Here is a 15,730-nt window from a genome sequence, read left to right on the forward strand (position 1 = left end):
ATGGAGACAAATTCCACAGTTTAAGTTCAGGCAAGCTACGAAAACAAATAAACAGCAATCCTCAGAAAAATAGAATCCAGAGTCATTAAATATATTACCTAAAATGTCCAGTCTTTAACCAAAAATTATTAGAGATGCAAACATGAGAAAATTTTAGCATCAAATAAACAAGTCATTTAACCCATTAAATGAAATAAGAAACCATGAATTCAAACTTATAAATGACTAAATGGAAAGTCTGATGAGGAATAGGATCTTTACAATGTTTCAAAGTACCTATCCACAAGATAGATAAAATTATTGCAAAAGCAAAAAGGAGTAACTTTATATTGGGAAAGGCTGGCAGACACTACCACCTTAATGGAGTGATCAAAATAAACAGCAAATTAGAATTATGTGCCACATAAGAGGATGCAGTGAAAAGAATACAACACTTCTGGGATAATCCCACCAAAAACACATAGCATGGATCCAATCATGAGAAATTATCAAACTCAAATTCAGGGACATCCTATTAAACAACTGGCCTCTAATTCCTCAAAAGTGTCAAGGTCACATAAATAAACGCAAAACCAAGGATCCATTGGAAAGTAAAGGAAAATAAAAAGGCAACATTTGTTTTTTATTGGGGGGGGGATTTTTGCAATAAAGAAAATTATTGCAACATTTGGAAAAATGTGAATGAAATCTGAGAATTATATAATAATACTGTATCAATGTTAATCCCCTGATATAGATGGTTATATTGTGGTTATGGAGGAGGATGTTTTTGTTTGGGAAAAATACACACAAAAGTCTTAGGAGTTATACAACATAAGATAAACTACTCACTCAAACAAATAGTTCAGGAAAATAAAGTTCATTGTACTATTCAGACAACTTTCCTCTAAATTTTAGACTCCTTCAAGATTAAAAATAAACAAAATCAGTAAGTAATCTCCACTCCACTTCAGTTCTTGAATATACACTCCTGTGGTAGGCTGAATAATGCCTGTTGGGAAAATGGGTTAGTTTGGTCAGGGCCCATGCCTCAGGTCCAGTTGGGTGTGATTCAGCACGTCCATTTTAGGCAAATTGTGTGTGTGTGTGTGTGTGTGTGTGTGTGGAGTTAGTGTACATGCACACTAATGTATCTTTTTAGTTTTGTTGCTACTCTCGTGTTTTTTGGAAAAAGAGAGAGAGAGAGGGAGAGAGTAGTTTTAGTGAAGCAGGCGGGTGGGCGTCTGCCTCGAGCTTCCACCTGGCACAGCCATGCTTCCCAACCTGTGGCTCCAGGGACCTTTTGGCCAGTTACCTAGCTCATAGATCTGCATGTAAGGGGTCTGGGGACCCAGCCTGGCATATGAAGGGTTTGTGACCCAGTCTGTGAATGGGCTTGAGGGGTCTGGGAGCTCCAGACTCAGTCCTAGTGCAACAGTCCACCCAGTTGGCAGGATTACTGGCAGGAAAAAGAGCCCGACAACTGGCGTGGTCACCTAGCTTTACATTTGGCCTCACGAACAGGATTAAGAGCTAGACAATTGGTGCTGTGAGCAGGATTCAGCATTGGCCTTAGCCGTGGCTCCACAATTGGCATCGTCAGCAGGATTATGCCACACAGAATAATGCCCTCACCCCCGCAAGATGTCCACATCCTAATACCCAGAACTTGTGAATACCTCATTTTACAAGGCAAAGGGCATTTTAAAATGTGTTTACATTAAGTATCTTGAGATATGAGATTTTCCTGGATAACCCAAGTGGACCTAATATAATCACAAGGGTCCTTATAAGTGAAAGAGGGAGGCAGGAGAGTCAGAGGAGATTTGAGGACAGAAGCAGAGGTCAGAGTGATGTGATTGCTGGGGTTCAGGAGCCGAGGATTGTGAGCGGCATCTAGATACTAGAAAAGGCAAGGAAATTGATTGATTCTCCTGCACATCCTGCCAACATCTTAATTTTAGCCCCCCCAAAATCCATTTTGGACTTCTGGCCCTCAGAACTATAAGACAATTAATTTATTCTTGTTTAAGACACTACATTGGTGGGGATTTGTTACAGCAACAAAAACAAACTAATACAACTCCTTAGGGAAGAAATATAAGGTATTTCTTTCAAAGTAAGAAGGTGATTACCTAAACCTGAGTAAGATTCATTTACATCTTAGAAAAGATTGCAGAATAAAAGCATCAATCTTATGTAACACATAATAAAAATGTTTTTGCTTGCAGCTGGTAAAAGAATCTTTTGTGGGGAAAGGCCTGATTTCTGGGTAATGTACCTGGGTAAGCACATTGCAAGTGAGCTGCACAGTGCAGAGCTGACAAATCTTGCAAGTTTCACTGGCAAGAAGAAAACAACTTTGCATAACAAAGGAAGCCAGTGAGGAGTGCAGTACTGAGCTGCTGTGGAACAATTAGAGGAGGGGAAGGATCCCAGAATCCAGGAAGTGGGCAGAGTGCAAGAGTACACCTCCTGAGGACTGCATGAATGCAATGCCAGGAACTCCATGCTGTGGCCCTCACCCCAGGAATTCTGTATTAGTCAGATTTTTGGTGGGGGCAATTACAATCCTAAAGTCTCAGTGGCTTAAACAACAAACACTTATTTCTTATCTGGGAGTATTGGCCGTGCATCTGCTGGGACTGGCTGTGTGCCTGGTATCAACAAGGCTTGAGTTCAGATCTGTATCATGTATGTCTCATTCTGAGACCCAGGCTGAAGAAGTCACTGCTGTCTAAGCATGCTCTCCTCAGGGCGGATGGTGAGAGTGCAAGAAGGTGAGGGGATTCTGCTAGAAATGAGGCACCCTGTCACTTCCACCCATATTGCTGTGGGTCATAGTAAGTGACATATGCAAGCCAAGTCAGAGGAGAAGGGGAAAAGGTAAGGGAGAAGAGAGTGAATATTCACTGAACAATATTCCAGTAATGAAAATAATGATACACACAGTGCTGTATATTGAACGTCCACCCCAAACCTCATTAAAGGAGCACAGTGAGAACTGCATACAATGGATTATTGTTATTGTTGTTTTCTTTTCTTTTATTTTATCAATGTACACTGTAGTTGATTTTCGTGTCCCTTTACCAATATCTCCTTTTCCTCCCTATTGTTGTTTTTAATGTAAAATTGTAAGTTCTCTCTGTAGGAAAAAAAAAAAAAAAAAGCCAAGCAGATTGTAAAAGACTACAAAAACAAGCCAAAAAGTTAACAAATGCTTTGTTTGGGTGATGAGGATACGGGTGATGAATTTTCTTTTTTTCTTTCCTATAATATGTATTACTATAGAATTGCTAAAAAATCAAGAACACTTTATAGATGAATACTTGTAGATAAAAGAATTTCCACTTACACAGTATTATTTCTAATTTTTCCTCTACTTTGTAGCTGAAATGCATTTTTATTTTATGTAAATATTCTAACACATGCCTAACACAGTTTTCTCTTACTACTATCCTAGTCAATGTTTTAAACACAAATTTTTCATTGCCTATACAGAGAATACAAATCATATCTTTTCAACTGATGGTCATGATATAGATATTTGTCTTACAAAATTTTTTCATGTCTTCTGAGGTGAAAAACCTTGCTCTTCATTTAACAAACTTCTTCAAATGGGTAGTCACTGAAAATGTTACAAAAGTTCACTTAACTGCTCCTTCAAAATAGATTTTTCTAATTCAAAGAAGCAGCAAAAGATCTGTAGAAATGAGGTTACACATCTAGAAAACAAATATTTGCAATGTCTTTATTTATGTCCAAATATTCTCACTCTTAAGTATATTTCTTAAATTCTTTGCTTCCTCTACAACACAGTTATAATTCAGGATTGATACTTCTGCATTTTATAGTCATTGTTTTAAAATGATTAAGTCGTCCCCTTTGAATCTGACAGAAATACAACTTTTTAAGCTTTTGCAGTGTCTTTTGGTAATTTTCTTGACAATATTTCTAATATGCTTTAATAATAGTTTAATAATTGTTGTATATCTATTAAAGTCTCTATATATGTACACAAATTTTGTTCTTTATAACTAGTCAAGAGACTATGGATAAAAAAGATCTTAATCTTCCCGGATATCGTTACATTACATTTTCTGTCAATGCAGTGTCACAATATTTTAATCACAAATTATCTTTAAGAACAATTCTTAAAAATATTTGGCATTTCTAAAAAGAAGATTCTGTTTCAAATTTAAATGTTACTTAAGAAAGTTCCTTTTTTTTCTAAAAAAAACAAACAAAAAATAACAAGAAAAACTACTTGTTCAGTTCGTAACTTCTTACCTTCCTTCAGTTCTTCTGTACCACATGGAATGCCCAAGGTTGTAACTTCAGAGAAAGATGTCTGTTTAACTTTCTTCTCCTTTCCATAATTAGCAATCAATTGATGGTATCTAACCATAAGGAGACAACATGTATGAATTCCAGCATTCATCAACATTTAATTCAATTCATAACATATAACGATGAAATTAAACCCTTAGACACAAGTCAATGCCTTCCCAACTGTGTCACACTCCCTCAAACTTCCTCTCAAGCCCACTCTGTCAACAGACACCATTTTTATTTCATGTACTCCCACTCTCTGGCACCTCTTCCTGTTATCATGAATATGACTTGTTTTTAAAAGCCATTAAGAAGATAGAAAAAAATGGCTTTAAGTTATACTGGTGTATTCGTTTGCTAGGGCTGCCATTTAGATGGCTTAAAAGAAAACTTATTTTCTCCCAGATGTGGAGGCTGAAAGTTCAAGATGGAGGTGCCAGTAGGGTTGGATTCCTAGGAGGGTCATAAGGAAGGGATCCGTTCAGGCCTCTCCTTGCCTTGGCGATGATGGTCCTCTTGCTTCACATAAGTCACCCTCTGTGCAAGGGCACCCTGATATTTCTCTGCATGTCCTAATCTCCTCCTTTTATAAGGATACCAGTCAGATTGGATTGGGGCCCACCTCAATGGCCTCATTTTAATCACCACTTTAAAGGCTCTATCTCCAAATACAGTCATATTCTTAGGTACTGGGGTTAGGCTTTAACATGCAAATTTTGGGGGAACAAAATTCAACTCATAGCACCTGGGTTTAACAGTAAATAAAGTGAAGATGATTACCTCGGTCAGAGAAATTTAGTGAAGAATAAACCTTTTCTCCATGCCTGAAAAGTGCCCATTTTAGTCACTTATTCATAGGCATATATGGTTTCAGAATTTCAGTGAAAAGAATAAAGAAATGTGTCAGTTAAAGCCAACTGTAAAATAAATACCTACACATAATTCCCTTACGTAAGACAGTTTCACTTATTTTTTTAAAACTACTCATATAGTTTATGTTTCTCATAAAAACATGGTCTGTTCTTCTAATTCACTAAGCCGCAGAACCTGTGTACCAGGGAGGGGAGCTAACGAATTATGATGATAAGCAGAGGCCAGGTGCTTAAGTATGTTGGACAGGCAACACGAGCAACAAAAGTAACAATCACAGAAAGTTTAGTTCCTGTGACAAAATAGGGATAAAATACAGAAAAACAGGCAAGGGTAATTAGATCCCATATCCTAAAGGTAATTGATTAATCATTAGGAAATTACCTTTCTTCCCTTTTACCTCCTTTGAAAAAGAGAAAAGTAATGTTATTCTCTTAGAATCTTCAACATTGAAAATATGAAAACAATATTGAAAGGATAAAAACTCTATGGTCAATATGCTTCTTCTACTTGTTCCTAAATTAATGACGTAGAAAACTACAAAAGGAACTTTCCGTTTTACAAGCTATTTGGGGGAGACAAAAGAGGATGGTGAAATTTCCTTCTCATCTAACTACCCAATAATGGCTTACGAGACTCAGAGATGTACGCAAGTTATTTCAAATATACAAGTACTGTTTTGACCAATAGATGCATTACTATGTTAAGTATGTGTGTCTCTTAGTTTCATAAATCCAAACTTTGTAAGTGATGGGGAAAATTTTATATTTAAAAGGAACAGTTGGGGATTCCTTTTATAAAGTGAAGAATCCCTTTATAGCATGAATATTTACCAGTAACTTATCTCTTTATTTTATTTAAATTTTTATACATATGATTTGCTTAAACCAAGGTAAAACAAGGTACATAGGTCCAATATTACAAAGAAGGAATTATTGTATTCAATTATGGTTCATACATTTAACAAAATATGAATTCTTTAGTGTATATATTTCAATTAACACTTAAAAAACAAACATTTGAATGTATATATGATTATTTTTCTCCCCCCAGCCTATGTTCTTCACGTGGAATTAATGACAAAAAGGTATTACTGAAATGTGAATAAAGTGGGTGGAAAAAGAATAATAATAAACTAGAAAAAATACCAATGAATAATTTTTAATTGTCTTCAAAATAAAATTATAAAGAAAATATTCTGTGTGTTATTTAACTTCATTAGCTATAAGTTAAATTTCTGTTCATTTTATTTTATTTTCTCATTGATTATTAAAAATCAGAAATGCATGTTCATACATGAAAATGTTTTTTCTTCTGGGTGTAATGAGAATATACTTAAGAATTCTGAAAACTTATCAAACTAAAGCTAAGCTAATGAATCATTAACAATAATATTCAAAATATGAATGAAATCCTTATATTTCTAATGTCTAAAAACAACGAAAGGGCCTTGCATGTATTAAACATTACTTGCCCAATGCTATTGCTGGTATGTTTTGTTATTGGCTACATAGTCTGGCATACTTGCAATTCTCATGCCACTGGGACTTAATATGTAGACTCAGCCCACCTGCAACTTCTATAATAATTGAACCCTACAAATGGAGGAAATCAAGGATCCCTGGATCCATAGGTCTGGAGTTTGTATGTGATTATCCCTGCTGCTGAATCCATTCCACCTTTGTACTGTGGGACTCATTCTTTGTTTCGTATGATCAAATCCAACACAATTGTTAAAAGATATGCAGTATCACTTACATAGTAAAGCCATTAAAAGATGCATATTCCTCAGCTGTGAATCCATAAATATCTTGGCAAGATAGCTCCACATCTTGCTGAAGAAGAATATTTACTAAACTTGTTGGTTCATCACTGAGAGCAATCATAAGAGCTGTTCTGGAGCAAGGGATATAAATAAATGTCACTTTATGGATCTTAAACATGCATTTTTTAAAAGTAATTTTTCTCAATTTACTCTTCAAATGTAGGATCTCTACCAGGAAATGAGCCAAGGCAAGACTGCAAAAAGCAGAGCAAATCTGCTCAAAAAGGTGTACCAATAACCAATCATATGATGGAGTCTAAAAGATAAAGTCTTTAGGAAGCAACTAGCTCAATGGTTTTCAATCTTTGCTTCCTGGAAACCTAACATTTTCAAGATGTCTAAATTCCATGAAGGGCTCTGGGGCTCCTACCCCCATTTAACTACTGTGCTGGCCTTCTGTGTAAGATTTTAATGTTATAAATAATAATAATAATAATCTACCAATCTGTTCCGATTGTTTTTTCAGATTGAAAGACAGATAATGGAAGTCTAGGTAATTTTCCCAAAATCATATGTCATATGCTCTTATCTATTCCCAATATTATATATTTCTCATCCTTGTAGTAGCTGTAGTTATATGCTATTTTATGTAGCTTTATTAATTATACCTTTGATTTTTATCAGAAGCATTCACATCTGCTCCTTTCTTCAGCAGAAATTTTACCATTTTGGCATTTTTTTCAATAACGGCAAGTAAAAGTGGAGTATACCCATCCTGAAAAAAATATTTCAAATTGATTATTTAAAATATTGTACCAAATTTACATGCCTTTGAGACTTAAGTTCAATTTTTGAAAATGTGTGCCTATCAGAAACCTCCAAACATACACTTTAACATTTAGAAGATTTTAATACCTAACAAAATATGACTTCAAAGATCAAGAAAAAAAATTAGGGTTGGGTCAGTCAAAAAATTAAATCAAAGTTACTATTTTAGGCTTAATTGAAATTGTGGGCAAGAGTAGCCTAGATTAATTAAGTGATGAGCACCTAGTATTTAATTTAAGTATTGCATGCTATCAATTCACATTTGAAATGCTTTCATAATTAAGTTTCCATAGGATTTCATTTAAACTTCCAAGACTGGCACTTATTTTGGGCTCTTAGGTAGACAAAATATCAATGAACTAAAGTGTCAAGATGCTTTAAAAAAAAAAAAAAAAAAAGGATCTATCAGTTATCCATAATGTCTCAATAGGGTTATATTACTTTAAATATAATGTGATTTTGTAATTCAACCCTATTCTTACTATTATTCATGAGTATATAAATAGAAAAAAGATGGGTTTCATGATTTTTATCAACACCCATTTATAAGGGAATCAAAATATTTCTCATTTGATACAGCCCTTTGAACACTTAGCATTGTTAAATATGTTACTTTGGAGTTCAGAATTACAATCCGCAATGGAATGGAGAAAGACTTCATAAAAAGGAAAATTTTATCAGTTTTTGATAATCTCATCTTCTCCTTTCCAATTTCAGTTAGAAAAATTTATTCTTTACATAACACTTATTTCAACAGACACAAATTATCTGCGATGAATACCCTCTTCAGTTGCTTCCTAAAACGTCAGGGTTTTTTTTCAATAGAAAACTACCTCATTTTTAGTTTCAAGATCAGCTTTGTGTTCAAGCAATTTTTCAACTAATGAGACATTTTGACCACAGACAGCATAATGAAGAACAGTATTATAATGAAAATCCACCAGATTTGGGTCTGCACCATAGTTTAGAAGAATAGTAGCACATTTTTCCTTTTGATGCTGGACTGCCTGTCAATGCAACAAGAATACATGAGTAATCAATTTACTGCTTAGGATATGATATATTGAATTAATGTTTAACACTATGTTTGAATGTATGAAAATCAACAAAAGTTAACTAGTGGAACTCAAACACATTCCAATTGAAAAGGAAAAATTAGAACACACCTTAATCAATGCAGATCTGTTTTCACTATCCTGGACATTTATTTTGCATGGTTGCTCAGTTAAGATAGATACATTAGCACAGGCCAGGTGTAAAGGTGTTCTGTATTAATATAACAAAACACAAAGTTATAGATAAGTCTTAGTTTAAGAAGGTATTATTCCCAAGAACAAAACAGACTGTATATTGTTAAGGTATTTGCTTCATATGCTTATTTATACAGTCATGTGCTGCATAATGATGTTTTGGTCAATGATGAATTGCATATAACACAGTGATCCCATAACATAATAATTCCTATTGCCTAGTGATGTCATAGCCCTCCTAACATCCTACCACAATGCATTACTCATGCATTTGGAACTGGAACAGGAATGCATAGCTGAAGAAGAGGCAAGAGAAAAGAAAACTGCGGGAGAAGAAAAAGAAGATGAATCCCCAAGAAAATTCACAATGAAGGGTTTAGCAGAAGCTATTGCAGACCTTAACAAGCTCCGTAAAAAGTATGAAAACATGACCTCAACACTGAGTAGTTTTTACTAATAGAGAAGGAATGTTTATGGTACATTATTGGCTTCTGAGTAAATCTAAGATTAGGGGGAAAAAAAAATAAGCAAAAGCAAATCACCATGGCCATATTTCTGAAAAGAGTGACATCACCTCATGAAGAGTCTCAGGCAGGTTCTTCAGGAGGTGTTCTAGAAGAAGACATTGTTATAATAGGAGATGACAGCTCCATGTGTGTTTTTGCCCCTGAAGACCTTCTAGTGGGACAAGATGAGGAGATAGAAGATGATGATATTGATGATCCTGACCCTGTGTAGAACTAGGCTAATGTGTGTGTTTGTCTCTTTGTTTGTGACCAAAAAACTGTTTAAAAAATAAAAAATAAAATAAATTTTTAAACAGAAAAAAGCTTATAGAATAGATATAAAGAAAAAATATTTTTGTACAGTTATACAATGTGTATTTTAAGCTAAGTGTTACTACAAAATAGTCACAAGTTAACAAAATTTAAAGGTTTATAAAGTAAAAAAGTTACAGTAAGCAAAAGTTAATTTATTATTGAGAAAATAAATGCATTTTTTAAATAAATTTAGTGCAGACTAGGTGGAAAGAATTTGTAAAATCTAAAGCAGTGTACTGTAACGTCCTAAACCTTCATATTCACTAACCACTCACTCACTGACTCACCCAGAGCATTTTCCAGTCCTACAAGCTCCATTTATAAGTGCCCTATACAGGTACACCACTTTTTGTCTTTTATACCATATTTTTACTGTACCTTTTCTATGTTTAGATATGTTTAGATACACAAATACCATTGTGTTACAATTGCCTAAAGTATTGGGAATAGCAACATGCTGTACGGGTTTGTAGCCTAGGAGCAATAGGTTATATCATAGAGCCTAGGTGTATCGTAGGCTATACCATCTATGTGTAAGTACAAATGATGAAACACATAAGGACAAAACCACCTAATGATGCATTTCTTAGAAAGTATCCCATTGTTAAGTGACATGTGCCTGTATTTACACAAACCTTATTAATTATAACTTATTTAATTTAAAAGGCTATGCAAGTGCCTCGAAGATCAAATATTTAACTAGTTTCTCTTCAAAGGAAACTCTAATAAATTTAAAACAGGTTTTTTTCAAACATCAAAATGGTGTCTGGGCCTTTGAAAGGATGATAAAATTATGCATCACAATAAAATTTAGAAATAATATTCAAAACTTAATATAAATCTCGTGGATAATAGGAATAAGGGATATTGCCTGTTCGATGGCATGCTACTCCTAATTGTCTATTTCTCTCTATTTGCCCAGTTATTAAAGTTGGTATTTTCATCTGAGAGAGGAACACAAAGGTGAAGATGCCTTAGGACTCTCTAAATTGTACGTATCAACCTAATTTTAAATTATTACACTAATTTCTACTTCTCAAAGAACCCTACTCTAAGTGGCCTAGCAGATACCAAGCAAACATTCATGAAGTACGACAGAACATTAATTAGCTTCATTTAAACTCTGCAGTTTTTAGCTGCAACTAGCCCTCAATAAACTTTTATTTATTTATTAAGGTAACATCATCATATCCTTACTTTCAGATAATTTTATGATAAAGTGTCCATATTTAGATAGCTCATGTCCCAAACAAGAAACCCTGGATGCTATTTCTCTGCTTCACTTTATGTCCTCAAAAGTACTTTATGGGTAACTAAATAGACCTATTATTGCCACATAGAAGTCGCAGAAATGTGGCCCTCAAAAACTTAAAAATAAGGTAACTTTCAAAGATCTAAACTGACAAACCTCATACACAATGATATGACTTACCATCTATGGAAGTAAAGCAGGAAAATATAAAAACAGCTTTGAACAATTTGGGAATGCTAAAATTCCAATCTAGGTTATCTAAATGTAATCTCTGGAAGGCAAGACTGTAATATAATTTCAATATAAAAAATGGAACCCTAGTCAATAATATTATTCTCTAGCCAAAGAAAATCAATAATCAGTAAGAGGACCATCAGCTTGGATGACAGAATGGAACCAGAAGTTATCCATAGTTAATTAACATCTTCCATGGAAAAGACCATCTGAATTTAAAGAACTCATACTTTCTAGTCATTGAAAAGGAATACTTTGTTGTAGGACAAAAATAATTCATCAGATATCATGGTCTAAATGAAATATCCTTCAAAACTATTTAACTTACTTTGATGTGATTCCATCCTTACCAAGCAAATATCTGGTGACTAATTTGGTCTCTCTGTAATCTTGATACAAGAAAGCACTGCTTAACCTTTTTGTTAACATTCACAATTTGGCTTAAGAATGAAATTCCTTATGTAATAGAAAGTTTTTCTAGCCCTAAACCAAACATTCAGGGCTAAATAGCTTTAAGGCCACCTAAAATAACTCCTTGCAATAGCATAGCAAATCCTTGCAAACATTTTGATCTGTCTCCTTCATGCACTGTTATACATGTCTTAAGAATTTGGTTTCCACCCAATCTTAAATCTACCTCTCTCTCCAACACCAATTTTCTTTTTAAATTAATTTAAAAAAAAAAAACATACTACTCTCTATAAGAGAAAGTAAAGGGCATTTGGGTAATTCCCAATAGGTCTTCCAAAAATGGCTGTTGTACCCCTGCTAGATAATTTACCCTTCCAGTTGAAATCTAAAATCTACTGTGACAGTTAAACCCTTAATAAAAATCTCAGCGCCCATCTATGTACTCCAAGGGACTAAGAAATCAGCCACAAATTAAAAAGTGAAAGACAAAGAGAATTTTGGAAACAGCAAAAAAATAGCAAGTTATTATGCACATGGGAACCCTCATAAGATTATCATTGGGTTTTTTCGGCAGAAATCTTGCAGTCAAGAAAGAGTGGAATGATATATTCAAAGTGCTGAAAGAAAATCTAGCAACCAAGAATACTATACCTGGCAAAATTACCCTTCAAAATAAAGTATAAATAAAAACTTTCTCTGACAAACAAAAGCTAAAGGAGTTCATCACCACTAGATCTGTATTACTAGAAATGCTACAGGGAGTTCTTTAAATTGAAATAAAAGGATGTTAAACAGCAACATAATAGCATAAGCAAATATAAAACTCATTGGTAAAGGTAAATATATAGAAAAACAGCATACTGTTTTACTGTAACAGTGGTGGCTAAATCACTTAATTCTACTAGAAAAGTTAAAATACAAAAGTATTAAAAATAATGATAACTAAAAAATATGTTAAAAGATACACAATATGAATAGGTGTTAATGGTGACAACAATAACAAAGTGTAGGTGGAAAGTTAAAGTGCAGAGTTTTTGTATGCTACTGAACGTATGTTGTTAACAACTTAAAATAGACTGTTATAATTATAACATATTTTATGTAAGCCCCAAAGTAACCACATACACACAAATACCTATATAAGTTATACAAAAGAGGAGAAAGGAATTGAAGCATATAAATATTTTTTTAAAAAAAGCACAAATGAAGATAGCAAAAAAGGAAAAGACAAAAGAACTACAAAACTAATAGAAAACAACTAACAAAATGTCAATAGTAAAACTTTCCCTACCAATAATTACTTTAAATGTAAATGAATGAAATTTCCCAATTAAAATACATAGAGTAGCTGAATAGATAAAACACAAGACCCAACTATATATTCTTTATGAGAAACTCACTTTAGATTTAGGACACATATAGGCTATAAGAAAAAGGATGGAAAAAGATATTCCATACACATGGTAACCAAAAGAGAGCAGAGGAGGCTATACTTAGGTGAGTATCATACAAAATAGACTTTAAGTCAATAACTGTCAGAAGAGACAAAATAGGACATTTTATAATGGTAAAAGGGTTAACCCACCATGAAGATATAATAATTATAAATATATATGCATATAACATCAGAGCATCTAAATACATAATGTGAACATCAACAGAACTGAAGGGAGACATAGACAACAATACAATAATACAAGGAGATTTCAATATCCACTATGAAAAATGGACACATATCCAGACAGAAGATCAATGAGGAAACAGAGGAATTGAATATCACTATAGATCAGACAGACCTAACAGATATATACAAAACATTCTACCTTACAGCTCCTGAATACAGTAGTCCCCCACTTATCTGCAGTTTCACTTTCTGTGGTTTCATTTACTGGAGGTCAACCATGGTTCAATGATAGGTGAATACAGCAAAATAAGATATTTTGAGAGAGAGAACACATTCACATAACTTTGATTACAGCATATTGTTACAATTTTCTATTTTATTAGTTATTGTTGTTAATCTCTTACTGTGCCTAATTCATAAACATTCATAGGTGTGTATGTACAGAAAAAACATATTATACAGTCATGTACCATATAATAATGTTTCAATCAATGACAGACCACACAGACAACAGTGGTTGTATATGGCTATACCACATAGCCTGGGTTTGTAGTAGCTGTACTATCTAGGTTTGTGTAAGTATACTTATGATATATGCATGACAATGAAATCACCTAATGACATATTTCTCAGAATGGATCCCCATAGTTACACAACACTTGACTGTATTGGATTCAGTAGTATCCATGGTATCAGGCATCCACTGGGGCTTTGGAACATACCCCCCACAGATAAAGGGGGACTACTGTACACATTCTTCACAAGTGCACAGAGATCTTCCTCCAGGATAAACCACATGGTAGGTCACAAAAAAAGTCTTAAAAAATTTAAAAAGACTGAAATTATACCAAATATATTTTGAATCACAATAAAATGAAACTAGAAATCAATAGCAGAACAAAAACTGGAAAATTCAAATATTTGAAAATTAAACAAGACACTTTTTTTTCAGTCTTTAAAGTCTCAATATGATTTTACTTTTAACATGAGCCTCTTTCTCTGTATTTAATAACTGTCCTCATGGGACTATTACAGTTTTTTTACCTGCTTTAACTCCCTTCATTTGAAAAATCGGTAAAATTGGTCTTTCTTACAGTAGTAATTTGACTAGTAAACAAGACACTCTTGAACAAACATACAGTTAAAGAAGAAACCAAAATGGAAATTTAAAAATGCCTTGAGAAAAAGACAAAAAACAACAAATGTTGGTGAGGATGTGGAGAAAAGAAAACTCTTGTAAGCTGTTTGTGGGAATGGAAAGTAATACAGTCATTACAGAACAAAGTACAGCACTTCCTCAAAAAATTAAAAATAAAACTACCATATAATCCAGCAATCCCATACCAGGTATTTATCCAAAGGACAGGAAATAGGTATACAAAGAGATACCTGTACCCCCAAGCTTATTGCAGCACTGTTTACAATAACCAAAATATGGAATCAACCTAAGCAACCACCAACAGATGAATGGATGAAGAAAATGTGGTATATATACACAGTGGAACATTACTCAGCCATAAAAAAGAATAAAATCATATCATTAACGGCAACATGGATGACCCTGGTTACCAGGAAATCTCTCTGCTCTAGTAAAGCCAGAGTGACAACCAGTATCAAACAGACTGGACACATCTTGTTTCTGGTTGATAGACCCAGGGGACCTAGTGTCCTTTCCACACCGCCCTTTGCCGCCCACTGACTCTTCAGCTCCAGGCACCTGTATTTTTTATCCCGCATGTTCACATCACATTTCTTGAGCTGAAGGTAGTCCTTAAGCTTCTCCAAATCCCCGACTAAAGCAGCTTTGTGAAGTTTCCTTAAATTCTTGTCTCGAAGGTTGTAGTCCCAGCCTGTGGGCAGGTCTGAGCAGTGGCCGGGGAACTCAACCTTCCTCCTCCAGAAACTGAAAAGCTTCTTCATTGCGGCACGGGCTGCAGTCCTTCAGTGGGACCAGGGTGTTCCTGGGGTTCCTAACCACCTGTCCTGCCCCTCCGCCCTTGCCACATGACTCGTGGAAGCCTCCAGCCCCAGAGCCAGAATGGAAGCCCTAGGGCGGCCTCACCAGCCCCAGCCTGGAGACCGGAAGTGGGCGGGGCCGCGCAGACCTCGTTACCGGGCAACACCCTGGGCCTTGCGCAGCTGTGGTTGTAGCCCCTACATAGCGACTTTCAGACACGCATTCTCACCTAGGATGGGGGCTTGGCTGCCACACCGTCAATCTTCCTATTAGATCGCGAGCATTTGGTAGTAACCTACCGACTTTCTTACAAATAGCCCCTTCTCCTTCAATGAATAACCTCATGGCCTGGACTCTTGCAAACAGATCTACCTTCCTCGTGGTGAGGAGGATCTCCTACAGTGATC

General features: G+C 34.8%; 1 protein-coding gene across 1 annotated transcript in view; it reads right to left on the bottom strand.

The window, feature by feature from the left end:
- ANKRD7 (ankyrin repeat domain 7) overlaps positions 1 to 15,286 on the bottom strand; it is a 67,384-nt gene extending 52,098 nt beyond the window's left edge. The window contains exons 1-6 of the mRNA XM_063101033.1: positions 15,084 to 15,286; positions 8,941 to 9,040; positions 8,608 to 8,781; positions 7,615 to 7,721; positions 6,940 to 7,077; positions 4,270 to 4,379 (exon numbers count right to left, since the gene is read on the bottom strand). Of these exons, the coding sequence (XP_062957103.1) occupies positions 4,270 to 4,379; positions 6,940 to 7,077; positions 7,615 to 7,721; positions 8,608 to 8,781; positions 8,941 to 9,040; positions 15,084 to 15,286 (832 nt within the window). The remainder of the gene's footprint in view (positions 1 to 4,269; positions 4,380 to 6,939; positions 7,078 to 7,614; positions 7,722 to 8,607; positions 8,782 to 8,940; positions 9,041 to 15,083) is intronic.
- Positions 15,287 to 15,730: the final 444 nt, after the last annotated feature.

The sequence above is a fragment of the Cynocephalus volans genome, chromosome 6 (assembly GCF_027409185.1).
Source record: "Cynocephalus volans isolate mCynVol1 chromosome 6, mCynVol1.pri, whole genome shotgun sequence".
In the NCBI taxonomy this organism is placed as follows: domain Eukaryota; kingdom Metazoa; phylum Chordata; class Mammalia; order Dermoptera; family Cynocephalidae; genus Cynocephalus; species Cynocephalus volans.